This window comes from Brachyhypopomus gauderio, unplaced genomic scaffold (assembly GCF_052324685.1).
Source record: "Brachyhypopomus gauderio isolate BG-103 unplaced genomic scaffold, BGAUD_0.2 sc40, whole genome shotgun sequence".
Classification (NCBI taxonomy): domain Eukaryota; kingdom Metazoa; phylum Chordata; class Actinopteri; order Gymnotiformes; family Hypopomidae; genus Brachyhypopomus; species Brachyhypopomus gauderio.
The window spans coordinates 1,490,065-1,503,662 of record NW_027506868.1 but is presented as its reverse complement, the minus strand read 5'-3'; the positions used below and the strand labels follow the sequence as shown (position 1 = coordinate 1,503,662).

The window sequence follows — 13,598 nt, the reverse complement described above, 5'->3', positions numbered from 1 at the left end:
TATGATGCTAAAGTATCACCCATTGTATTTAATCCCTTTCTTGGGGAGTCTTTTGCTAATGCTTTCCTACGTCACAGTGTTTGTTTCTGAACTCATATGCAAAATGGCCTAATTCTCGCAAAGAGAACAAGCTAGGTTTCTATTAGACAAAAACATGATTAGATAGGGGATGTGGATGTGCAAATGTACCAAGATGCAACAGTGTAGGGGGACTAGCCTGGTGCCAGCATGTCCTACCACGCCAGAGAAACAGACTGGGCTCTGTCCTTCAAATGACTCCTCATGGCTACACATGCCCTGTGAAAAATAAACAAGTAAACAGCAGGCAGGGTTGCATTTCTGGTGTGTACATGGCCAGCCTATCTGAAAAGTGCTGATAAAAGCCATAATGTGCTCATTAAATGGGTCAGCTTAACCTTTGGCCATAAATCTGACATGAATTTACCAGCCTTCTTCATCATTCTTTAATAACTTACTGTCATCAGGGATGCACCAATTATATGCTATTTGTAGAACAAGATGATCACACTTAAATTTGATATAAGTTGACCCCACCCCCAAGTCATAGTACATTGCACTTAGATGAGCAACGTTTACTGTATGCTTAATTATGTCCATTTTACAAAGTGCAACAAAGTGATGGTGAAAAACATCAACCCAGATGGTTTACACTGCAATTGTGGTTAAATGCTGGCTCTGGATGATTGAAATTAGCATAATATTAAAAGATTATGTGCAAAGACAGGCTGGATTTAGCAGGGCTGATTTGAGCTGTATTTAGCAGGGCTGATTTGAGCTGTATTCCATATGTGCCTGCACAGCTTCCCACTCCTGAGAAAGAGAGAACAGTTCAGTGTTCTGCTGCAATTTCCTGTGCATTTCAGTGGTCTGCACTCTGTCAAAGAAAACTGTCATTCTTCCCTGAATGTGTTTCTCCTCCACTGCTCATGTCACTATTATTAAGCAAGTCTTTGAACTTCTCTGAGCTCCAGCTGATTCCAGGTGGTCCAGGATTTATTTTCATCCCAACTTATTTTGTATGCAGTAGGCTATATGAACACAACTCCACTTTCTCCACTCACTTAGAAGAGCAGAGGTAAATACGGAAGGTGAGGGACAGAGGGAGAGAGAAGAAACAGGCAGAGAAAAAAACAACTTTCTCACACTAGCCGTCTGTTAAGAGTACAGATTGCCTGTTTTTAGTAAAAAAAAAAAAAAAAAAAAAAAAAGACTCTTTCTCTGGAGTTTGCTAACAAATCAGTGCTATCGTCCAGTCTGTCTCTCTCCTTCTGAAGCGCTTCATCTGCACTGTTTAACTCTGGGTCCTGAGCATGTACCTCTCTGCATATAAAAGTCATTTTCACACACGCCATTGTAAGCAGCAGGAGGCTGCCAGAGAGCTTTAGCAAAAAACATTACGTTTTTTTGTGCAGTGGCTGATCTGTTTTTGTTTTTAAAGTCTCACTGGAATGTTCCAACATATTTTGAAAAGTACACTCATTGCTTTTCAGTATACCTGACACACATTTTATGTTTCATTTTTGTTTGATTCTGTCTTTCTTTCTCTTCCTTGCATATTCTTGCTCTTTCTTGCTTATTCTCCATCCCCTCTGTCATTTTGTGGCCTGCTGCTTTCTCTCTCTCCCCTCCCTCTCCTTCTCTCTGTGTATCAGATACACGATGCTCAGTTCACAGTGATTCAGCTGGTCGGTATGCTGCGTGGTATAGCGTCCGGGATGAAATACCTTTCAGACATGGGATACGTGCACAGAGACCTGGCTGCCCGTAATATCTTGGTCAACAGCAACCTGGTGTGTAAAGTGTCAGATTTTGGCCTGTCCAGAGTGCTGGAGGACGACCCTGAGGCTGCCTACACCACAAGAGTGAGTGCCACACCAACGCATGCCCAAAATAAACAACCTATAGAGCAACCTGATATCTGAAATTAATCTTGTTCGAGTCGTGAACTCTTAAACCTTTGACCTCTGTGGAGTTTTATCCAGACTAAGCCTTGGAACACCCCTTAATGTAACAATTCAGACTAATTTGTTCGCAAGTGAATAGCTGAGCATGAACGCATCTAAATCCATGTCCTCTCTTAGCTGTTTTCTAGGAAATAGTTGCTGTGTAACTCCAGTCCCTTTAGCTTCAATATCTCCCCTCAGCTAGCCTCCCTCTATGAATTAGTGACCATACATGTCACTCTCATACACATTAGAAGCCTTACTGCAGCAGAGCAGATAGCCCCTATATAAATAATTTCAGGCACTGATAAGGCTAACATAAATCCATACCATGACTTGTAATTTAGAGCACAGGTCTTACCCCACACCTTGCTGATATAAAGCATGTGTTGGAGAGAGAGCCTTCACTACATATTTACCTAGTGGAAACCAGACTTGTTCACCATCATTTACTTGTAGCTAGCAGTATTTCAGCTTCCACTGAAGATGTATGTCTTTATAGTAAAAGTGAAACAGCTGCCTTGTCGCTTAGCTGTAACCACTGCCTCATTGCTTAGCTGTAAGATCTTCAAATTCATAAGTACGCTGCCCTCTACCACCTTCTCCCTCTCTTTAACCCAGAGGACACTGGATGCAGAGCATGTCAAATATTGCATCATTAGTGGTAATCTTGGTGCTTGCAGAGGTGTTTGTATGCGCTCATTGGGGAGACCTGCATGCAGGTGGGGTTTATTTTTTGAGGGTTGTGTGTTTGGAGAGAGCAGGGCAGGAGCTGTGTGCCTTAGCTGGGTGGCTGCTTGGCTTTGGTTACCAAGCCCTCACTTTCTTTCCAGCCCACACACAATTGTTCAAATGAGAATGAATCCTCATACTGCCACTGCAGAGCTTACATAATTGCTGTAATTTTATTCATTACATGCATAATACTTTGACATGTCCCCTTCCCACAGCAAATAAGCTGACGATACTCGTGGCCTGTTTAAAATGTGGAACTACCTGGAACTACCTACTACTACTTTTTCTAAATAGCCCAGTATTTAAGATCTGATAAGAGCCTGTTTTTGCACATGGTTTTTTTCAGGGTGGCAAGATCCCAATCAGGTGGACAGCACCAGAGGCCATTGCCTATCGTAAATTCACCTCAGCCAGTGACGTGTGGAGCTATGGCATTGTGCTCTGGGAGGTCATGTCATATGGAGAGAGACCTTACTGGGAGATGTCCAATCAGGATGTAAGTAATATAGCATCACAACAGCAAGCTCATTAACTTCCTGCTGTGAGAGGAAGTGAGGCATGGAGGGGCCAAAAACTGAAACTTGTTGCTGCTGGCTGGACAAGTTTCAGGAACTGACATCTGAACACTTTCAGGCAAGTATTGACTGAGAAGATGGATAGTAGTGATACAGACTAGAGGTCTGCGCGGGACTGCTTTTTTAATCCCGCTCCCGCCAAAAAATCGTTTGTTTTAATCCCACTCCCACACGTTTTAGTCCCGCTCCCACCCGCACCGGCTAAAAAATCGCTTGTTTTAATCCCGCACCCACCCGCCACATACATATTTCTGTCACCCCCACCCGAAATCCTAATATGAATTGAATTAATTAAATTTAGTACTTGAAATTTTCTGATGTATTTATTAAAACAGCAATATAGCAATGGATCGCACTGTCCCATTTCTTACCACAGTCCAAACACATGCCGTCAGGTGACGTACACCAACACTTTCTGACATCTATCACAACAAGCAATGGAATGGAATATGACTTCCATACATCAGACTTTCCTGTAGTTGGCTTAATTGTGGTGTATTCGCCTTTTTTAATTGAATTTTCCACAGCTGAAACTGGTTGACCGTCTACAGTGTCTGCCATTTCTGTATCAAAATGACAAAATGACGCACACTTCATTTTCACATGATCAGCTGCTTAGCCAATATTTTGAATTAGTTTATTGCTTACTTGCTGAATGATTAGTTGTTCTCGTCCTGTTCCTTATGCGTGGGAATCATTGCGTTGTTATTATTAAAATTTTCTAGACTATTTATTCATTTCTACATGTATATGCGGTTCCGCTCCCGCATCGCCTGGACTAATTAAACTCCTGCTCCCGCCAATAACAATTAAATTCTGTCCCGCGCCGCAAGATATTCTGATGGGTCCCGCGGGATTACCGCGGGAGTGCAGACCTCTAATACAGACAACATATCAAAAGGGTCAGAAGAGTTTTATTAGGAGATCAATTAGTAGTGGTCTGATAGTAAAAGGGTAATATCGCTGTAAAGATGTAATAAATAAGGCCATGCACAAATAAGACCTGGACCATGAGTGACCTCAGCACTGAAGGTCAAGTGATTTACAAAAGCATAAGGAACATTCCTATATAATTTTTATGAAATCAGTAATAAATTGATAAGTGTTTCTTTTATTGAGTTCTTCTCTCATAGTTTGCTGTTCAGTATAAATTGGATTGGAATTATGAAAGAAACCATAACAGGAAATTAAGAAAAGAGCTCTACAGAATTATGTTTTTCCTCATCACAACAAATCTCGAATCCAGATCTCAGCTTAACTTGATTGATGTCTTTTCTGTGTGTCAGGTGATCAAAGCAGTAGATGAAGGCTACCGTCTTCCTCCGCCCATGGACTGCCCTGCAGCTCTGTATCAGCTAATGCTAGACTGCTGGCAGAAGGACCGGAACAACCGGCCCAGATTTGAGCAGATCGTCAGCATCTTGGACAAGCTGATCCGCAACCCCAGCACTCTGAAGATCACAGCCAACACTGCCTCCAGGTGAGGCATGGTTCTCCTTGCCACTGCAGTAGTGAAACATGACCATTAAACCTGGGCCCGCTCCCATCCCCCCCGAAAAAAATTTGACTCAATCAATCAATCAATCAAATTTTATTTATATAGCGCTTTTTACAACAGTTGTTGTCACAAAGCAGCTTTACAAGTGCTGAGTCCTAGCCCCCAGTGAGCAAGCCAAAGGCGACAGTGGCAAGGAAAAACTCCCTAGTTTTTTGCATGAGGAAGAAACCTTGAGAGGAACCAAGACTCAGGGGGGGAACCCATCCTCCTCTGGCCGACACCGGTCACCATGACAACAACAACAATATAGACAGAATGTAGACAGAATGTAAAAGATGCAATAATGTCAATTTAGACCGAAAAATATGTAATAATGTCCATCATGGTGTAGGCATCCGGTTAGGCAGGAGGTGGCCGGCCAGGATGGATCGCTTGTCTCTCCTCATCTCATTATTCCTCAAGCAGGCGGGCAGCCATGTGGAGAAATGAAACAGGGAAAATTAGCTCTGTATGAGGACATATACAGGACAGGTAAAATTATAAACATTTCTGGAGTGTGGCAGCAACTCCGGCACTAAGTTAAATTATTACAGCCTAGCTAAAAAAAGGCAGAACCAGAAGGTAACATAGGCTTGGGGGCATTCTGAGACAATGGCATCCGTCCACTGCACTGTCAACAAACTTGAGTGACCACGAGCAGTGACAGGATGACAGCACCAGTACCCCAGTCTACCATAAAACCCTTCGTCTATGAACCCCTGGATCTGTACCTTTATCTAAGGGGGATATTAATTATCAAACGCTAGACTAAATAAGTGGGTTTTCAACCTAGATTTAAAGATTGTGACTGTGTCAGAGTCCCGGACACATTTAGGAAGATTATTCCAAAGCTGGGGGGCCTTATAAGAAAAGGCTCTTCCCCCTGCTGTTACCTTGTTAATTTGTGGAACTAATAACAGACCAGCACCCTGTGATCTTAGTTGACGTGGGGGTTCATAGTAGGAAATAAGTTCCTGGAGGTATTCAGGAGCAAGCCCGTGTAGTGCTTTATATGCTAATAATAGAATTTTAAAATCAATACGAAATTTAACTGGGAGCCAATGCAGGGCTGATAGGACTGGTCTAATATGCTGAAATTTTCTAGTTCTGGTCAGAACTCTAGCTGCGGCATTTTGAACTACTTGAAGTTTATTTAGATTCCTATTTGAACATCCTGACAGTAGTGAATTGCAGTAGTCTAGTCTAGAGCTAACAAATGCGTGCACCAATTTTTCTGCATCATCCTGTGATAATGCATTTCTTAATTTGGCAATGTTGCGGAGATGTAGAAAAGCTATCCTAGTAGTATTATCTATATATTTATCAAATGATAGGTCGGAGTCGAGTATGACGCCTAGGTTTTTGGCTACTGTGCCAGGTGTAATGGGATAGTCTGCAAGATTAAGCATTAAATTTGGAATTTTCTGTCTTGCGGCCTTAGGGCCCACAAGGAGAACTTCTGTTTTGTCCTCATTTAATTGTAGGAAGTTTAGAGACATCCAGCATTTAATATCTCTTACACAGGCCTCAATTTTTCCTAAACTGAGTTTGTCATCGGGTTTGGCTGATATGTAAAGTTGAGTGTCATCCGCATAGCAGTGAAAATTGACACCATGTTTGTTTATAACTGTGCCCAATGGTAGCATATATAATGTAAATAATAGTGGTCCTAAGATGGAGCCTTGCGGGACCCCATATTTAACCATTGTACGTTTGGATGAAATATTATTGAGCTCTACAAACTGATAGCGATTTGTTAAGTAAGACTGAAACCATGAAAGGGCTGTGCCTGAGACTCCAACCCAGCGTTCTAACCTTTCTAGCAAGATCCTATGATCAATTGTGTCGAAAGCTGCACTAAGATCTAGAAGCACTAACAGTGATACATAGCCTTGATCTGATGCAAGGAGGAGATCATTTGTTACTTTAACTAATGCTGTTTCAGTACTGTGATGGGGCCTAAAACCAGATTGGAACTTTTCAAATGTGTTATTCCTATGCAGATATAGGCATAATTGCTGGGCAACAGCTTTTTCTATGATCTTAGATATAAATGATGTGTTTGAAATGGGTCTATAATTAGATAGCACAGTCGGATCAAGATTTGGTTTCTTGATCAGAGGTTTGATAATTGCTAATTTACATGATTTGGGCATGTGACCTATTGTAATGGATGAGTTAACTATAGTTAGAAGAGGTTCAGTTACAGCTGGTAATACCTCTTTTAATAACTTTGAGGGAACTGAGTCTAATGTGCAGGTAGTACAATTTAAGGAAGAAATTATTTTCTCTAATTCTGATTTTGGGAGTGGATGAAAAGCATCAAGTTTTTCTCCCGGTATGTAATTTAAATCAATATCAACCAAACCAGATGACATACCAGTTGTATTGCTAATAAAGGGTTTTATATTTTGTCTAATATTCTCTATTTTATTATCAAAGAAATCTATAAATACATTACTAGTGAGGTTTACTGGAATCTGAGGTTCTGTGCCTGCTTGATTTTTTGTAAGTTTAGAAATAGTATTAAAAAGAAATCTAGGATTGTTTTTATTTTTCTCTATTAGTGAGGCTAAGTATGCTGAGCGTGCTTTAGTGAGTGCCCGTTTGTAGTCAATAATGCTATCCTTCCAGGCACAGTGGAATACTTCCAATTTAGTAGATCGCCATTTCCGCTCTAATTTACGTGCTATTTGTTTTAAGTTTCTAGTTTGGTCGGTGTACCATGGGGCGAGCTTTTTGGATCTAGCTTTTTTATATTTTAGTGGAGCTACTATATCTAGAGCTGATCTGCAGGTATTCTCTAAGTAGTCGGTTAGACTATCTAACTCTCCTGGATCAGATGGCGAGTGGGCTAAAGCAGTTAAGTCAGGGAGGGTTTCAATAAACCGTGCTGCTGTTGATGAATTTATTGAGCGCTTTATACACTGCCGAGGAGACGGGCGGGTATTTATGTTAAGGTGAAAATCGAATTTTACTAAATAATGATCGGAGATTGCTACGGTTTGCGGGAGTATGTTTATATTATCTACGTCGAGACCCAGCGTTAATATTAGATCTAGGGTATGATTTCGATAATGTGTAGGTCCTACTACGTTTTGTTTAATGCCGACAGAGTTCAATATAGAAGTAAAAGCCCTTGTCAGTGGATCCTCCGCATTATCAAAGTGTATGTTAAAGTCTCCTACCATTATTATTTTGTCACTACATACTGCTAAATTTGCTGCAAAATCGGTGAAATCGTTTAAGAAATCTGAGTAAGGCCCTGGTGGTCTGTATACATTAGTTAGGGAGAATGTACTTTTATTTTCAGATGGACTAATAACATTAATAGACTGCATCTCAAATGAGTTTGAGATATCTAAGTATTTCTGATGAATTTCTAAACAATCACGATAGATTATACATATTCCACCTCCTCTGCCTGACAGTCTAGGTCTATGTATATAACTATATCCCACAGGAGTGGCTTCGTTTAGAGTTAAATAATCACCAGATTGAACCCACGTTTCAGTTAGACAAAGAATATCAATTTTCTGGTCTGTTATAAGTTCATTTACAAAAACTGCTTTTGAGTTGAGCGATCGAATATTGATTAATCCAATTTTCAGATCGGTCATATAGGTTGTAATAATTTGATGTGAAGTCTGAATATTAGTTAAAAACTTCGGGCGGACTATTTTCTTATGATTTAGTTTAACCCGGGGCACAGACACAGTCTCAATCCTAAGGGAACTTGGTGACGCCTCTAAGCAACTCGCAGACAGGTTTAGCCCATTTGTCTGCGGCCTGGTCGCGACCCTGGACAGTCAGCAGCTCCTAGTGCTACTCTGCCGACTAGCTAACAGGCTATGGGCTATGCTGCAAGATAACAGGGCAGCGCCATCCCGGGTGGGGTGGACACCGTCCCTGCCTAAAAGACCAGGCTTGCCCTCGAACTCTTCCCAATTATTAATAAAGCCCACTTGATTTTCTGAACACCACTTGGACATCAAAAACCTAGCTAGTGGTGGTAGGCTAACACTACCTAGCGTTGCCACAGCGGGCGGAAATTATCATACACTTAAACCTGCCCACTAATAGGGAAGGCTCACAGGCTTTCACTTAACTTAACCCCTCACTTTCCAACACAGATTTAAGAGACACGGTTGAATTTATTAATATTTATTTGCTTATATTTTTTAATTGTTTAGATGTCAAACTGTAAGTATATATGTAATATATGTATGTGTATATATATATATATATATAGTCACGTCCAGGTCCTGCCTAGCCTCCCCGTTCCTATGGTTTGTCATGCCCATGTCGTTAGTGCCCGCACCTGAGTCTCGTTTCACTCCCCTCTTTCAGTGTATAGCTATAATCCCTGTGGTGTTTCACTCCCGTGTCAGTCATTGTTTGTACGTGAGTCCCTCCGTCGTTTCCCTGCTCGTTCCTATTCTCTGCTACTCGTTTCCCTGCTCATTATCTCTGCCTTATCTCCGCTGATTTATATATATATGTTTTCTCATTGCCCTGCCTTCCCGCTCTGCGTAATCTGTCCTAGTTTTAAAGTTGTATTGTTTGTCGGTTTCCCTTCTCCTAGGTATATCCCTAGTTTCGTTTGTATGGTCGAGTTTAGTATTTTGTCTGTAGCCTTGCCCTGTTTGTTATCTCTCTTCCCCCGTTAGTCGCTGTTTCCCTCTCCGTTACTCCCTTACGTTTTCTTAGTGCATTGTGTATGTGTTTTCCCTAGTTGTCTTGCCTTCTCGGTTCTGAGTATCATTTCTGTATCTTGTTATTCCTGTAGACATTCTCTGTTTCAGTTTAGTGTTGTGTAGTCTTCTTAGCTCATGTTTAGTTCTGTTTCTTAGTAGTTCTGTTTGCCATCTGGTCGTTTGTATGTTTTCCGCTACGTGTATTCTTTGGCGTTGTTGCATGTTTAGTTTGTGTCTTCTGTCCTTTAATAAAAAGCTTAACTTGCATTTGGGTCACGCCTCTCCCGTTAAAACGTAACATATATATTAGTGGTGTCAATTCCAGGTTCAGAAATTAAAAGTCCTCACCAGGATTTTGCTCAAGCTTGCTAGATTTTCTAATTAGCAATCCAGGTAAAATTAGTGGAATCAACACAATCCAGGAAGCCTATACAAGAGAACTGTTCAGTTAGACAGATAATTGTTGTGAAATGAAGTAGTTACAATTTCAAGCATTTTAAAGTACTTTTCAAACCTGAAACACAAAGCAAAATTAAAATTCGTCATAAATGTTCATTAAAAGGCTTAGAATTCGCTTCAGATGCCGTTTATTGATTGTGATTCCCCACTGTGCAAGGGAAGCTACAATGTCCTCATGACACATAAGCAAATAAGACCTAATAAACCTATCTCTGTTCATTGTGGCATAAATCTAAACAATCAAATTATAGCCTACAATTTCAGGGTACTGTTACTGCCTCTCTCCTTGTATCTGCAATGTATGCACTTAGGCCAGGAGGGTTTGCAAATGAATGAATGAAAATGTGAGAACAAATTGTAAATCGTGTGAACGAATGAATAAATCGTGACCACGGGTTTAATAAAAACGTGCGCACAATTAAAACAAAACGTGCGCACGAATTGTTAATCGTGTGAACAAATTACTAAATCGTGACCACAAGTTTAATTAAAACGTGCACACGATTAAAACAAAACATGCGCTCGAATGGTAAAACGTTCCCTCGTTTAATTTTTTTTAAACCCATGTCCCCTCCCGGGCTCCGTACCATTTCAATATTTCCAGCACGTTAAACTTAATTAAGTTAAATATTTATACATATACTCGAAATGATTCGAAAGAATTCGCTTTTATCACATTATTTAATGGTTAGAAACCAACTCCATTAGGATGGTATGAGGGCCTGATGTCCACAGATGGGGGTTGTTCTCACTGCCCAACACCGTGCAGGACGCTTGGCATTTGCCAGAGAACACCAGGATTGGCAAATTCGCCACTGGTGCCTTGTGCTCTTTACAGATGAAAGCAGGTTCACACTGAGCACATGTGACAGAGTCTGGAGACGCCGTGGAGAGCGATCTGCTGCCTGCAACATCCTTCAGCATGACCGGTTTGGCAGTGGGTCAGTAATAGTGTGGGGTGGCATTTCTTTGGAGGGCCGCACAGCCCTCCATGTGCTCACCAGAGGTAGCCTGACTGCCATTAGGTACCGAGATGAGATCCTCAGACCCCTTGTGAGACCATATGCTGGTGCGGTTAGCCCTGGGTTCCTCCTAATGCAGGACAATGCTAGACCTCATGTGGCTGGAGTGTGTCCGCAGTTCCTGCAAGATGAAGGCATTGAAGCTATGGACTGGCCCGCCCATTCCCCAGACGTGAATCTGATTGAGCACATCTGGGACATCATGTCTCGCTCCATCCACCAACGTCACGTTGCACCACACACAATACTGAGCCTCATTTTGACTTGTTTTAAGGACATTACATCAAAGGTGGATCAGCCTGTAGTGTGTTTTTCCACTTTAATTTTGTGTGCGGCTCCAAATCCAGGCCTCCATTGGTTAATAAATTTGATTTCCATTGATGATTTTTGTGTGATTTTGTTGTCAGCACATTCAACTTTGTACAGAACAAAGTATTCAATGAGAATATTTAATTCATTCAGATCTAGGATGTGTTATTTGAGTGTTCCCTTTATTTTTTTGAGCAGTGTAGTTACAATTTCCTATAATACCTTGTACCACAAACTGAAAGCACAAAACGGCGCGAGTGCGTTGAAGACGTCAGGTTTCATTCCATATATTCAGGTTTTCATTCCATATATTCAGACTTTCATTCCATATATTCAGACTTTCATGTGGTGAAAGTCTGAATATATGGAATGAAATCTGACGTCATCTATGCACTCGTGCCATTTTGTGCTTTCAGTTTGTGATGCTGGGTATGGCGGCGGGCTGCTCGTTATGCTGCTCGTTAGAGCCATCTCGTAATTCAGGGAAAATTACTCCATAGTACTGTTGGCTAGCATGCTATCAGCTGTGACTGGCCTGATTCGGAGGTGCAGTTTGTTTGTGTAATACTTCATGTTCAGATTCACACTGAAATCCTCAGAACATTACACCAGAAGTGGTAACCGCATCGCGTGATGCGGCACAAAGGGCTTCCAAACCTCTCAGTCCTCCTCAAACTGAACAGTGTGCAGATCCGCACAGCACGGACTGGTTACCTGCGCAGTACACTGTGTCTGGACATACATACTGACTGACAACACGGCGCACATCAGCTGATCAGTGGGCTACGCAGAGCGGGCCCATAGTTTACATCAGTGACTGTGTTTCAGCCATTCACACAGATATATATGCACTATTACAATACTACTGAATGAATGGCACTGTATGAATGTCTGTTCTGTAGGTCCAGTCGTATTGCACAAGTAACCGTCCGCACTGCTGTGTACTGTATATATATATATATATATTATATATATATATATTAGGGGTGGGCATAGATTATTTTTTTTAATCTAGATTAATCTCACTGAAATCTTGAAATTAATCTAGATTAATCTATTAAAATGGCTCATATGCGTGCTACCCAAGTAATGACTAAAAGTCAGTTTTTGAGATAGGGTTTCTTAATGCAGAGGGTGCATTAGACCAGGGGCTCATCTCCTGTTTCCAAAATGCATCAATGACTGCTTGAGGAAGCTGTTCTACTTTGATACTTGAAGAAAAAATACATGCTCAATAAAATGTAGGCTATTGGTGTTCAACGGTTTATTCAGTTAAACATGAATTTGTAAGCCTACATACTGTACATTAAAAGGGGTTGATAACATGTTTATTCAGCTAAACATGATATTTGAAATGTAAGCCAACATTTAGTATATTTAACCTCACGGACGTAATTTGTAATTACGTAATTTTTTTCAAAAGCCGGTTTTGGTCCTCTGCAGTTTTAGCGACGAATCTGGCGCTAGGACCATGCAGAAAACGACCGCTCCGAGCTCCGCTCCGGTAACACTTTACGTTCCTAAAAATGAATTTTTCATGAAGCAAACCTGGCGACTTCGTGGCTGCATCCATGTAAACACACGAACTATTTGTAATTCACAGGTTTGAAAACTCGTTCTCGCCCCTACTGTGCAATTTGGTTAGGAATACAGCCGAGCTAAACTATCAAGTTGAAAGTCATCATAGTTTGCTTAACCATTTTGACCCAGTTCCCAACCCATTCTTTAAGAATAGATTAACGGCGATAATTTTTATATCGCCCGATAAGATTATCAAATCAACGAATGCCGTTAACGCCGTTAACAGCCCACCACTAATATATATGTGTGTGTGTGTGTGTGTGTGTGTTAAGAATATTTTAGGCCCTCTGTGAGGGCGTAGAGGGCCTTGACGGTTCCCCACTGCCCCACTGTATCCAGAGTCAGCACAACAGTCCTCATCAAGGCGGTGCTCATCAGGACGATGCTCATCAGTGCAGATCTTTCTTGTGAGAGGAAATGTCCTTTGATTTTCTTAGAACCAGTTATATCCAAACTTCAGCTTCATATACACATTTCCATCTACTATCTACCCTTGTTCCTCCACTAGCTATATAGGAAATCAGCATTTGTTGGTGATTGTTTTTGCTGGATAATTTTATATTTGCAGGCTTTATGTTAAGCATTAGTATGCTGCTTCTTCAGTATCTGTATTTGTTTTTATTCTGTATGTTGTAAATTTTGGCTCATGTTTTAGTTTCATGTGCTTAAATGACCAGAGAGAACAGCCTGCTTTGCATAATTTGCCACTCTAGAAATGC

General features: G+C 41.1%; 1 protein-coding gene across 5 annotated transcripts in view; it reads left to right on the top strand.

Moving 5' to 3' along the window:
- The window catches only part of epha3 (eph receptor A3), a 164,248-nt gene that overhangs the window by 127,309 nt on the left and 23,341 nt on the right, over positions 1-13,598 (top strand). For all 5 annotated transcript variants that reach the window (XM_076985452.1, XM_076985451.1, XM_076985448.1 and 2 more), the window contains 3 exons: positions 1,674-1,883; positions 3,046-3,195; positions 4,561-4,754. In XM_076985452.1, coding sequence (XP_076841567.1) covers positions 1,674-1,883; positions 3,046-3,195; positions 4,561-4,754 — 554 coding nt within the window. The remainder of the gene's footprint in view (positions 1-1,673; positions 1,884-3,045; positions 3,196-4,560; positions 4,755-13,598) is intronic.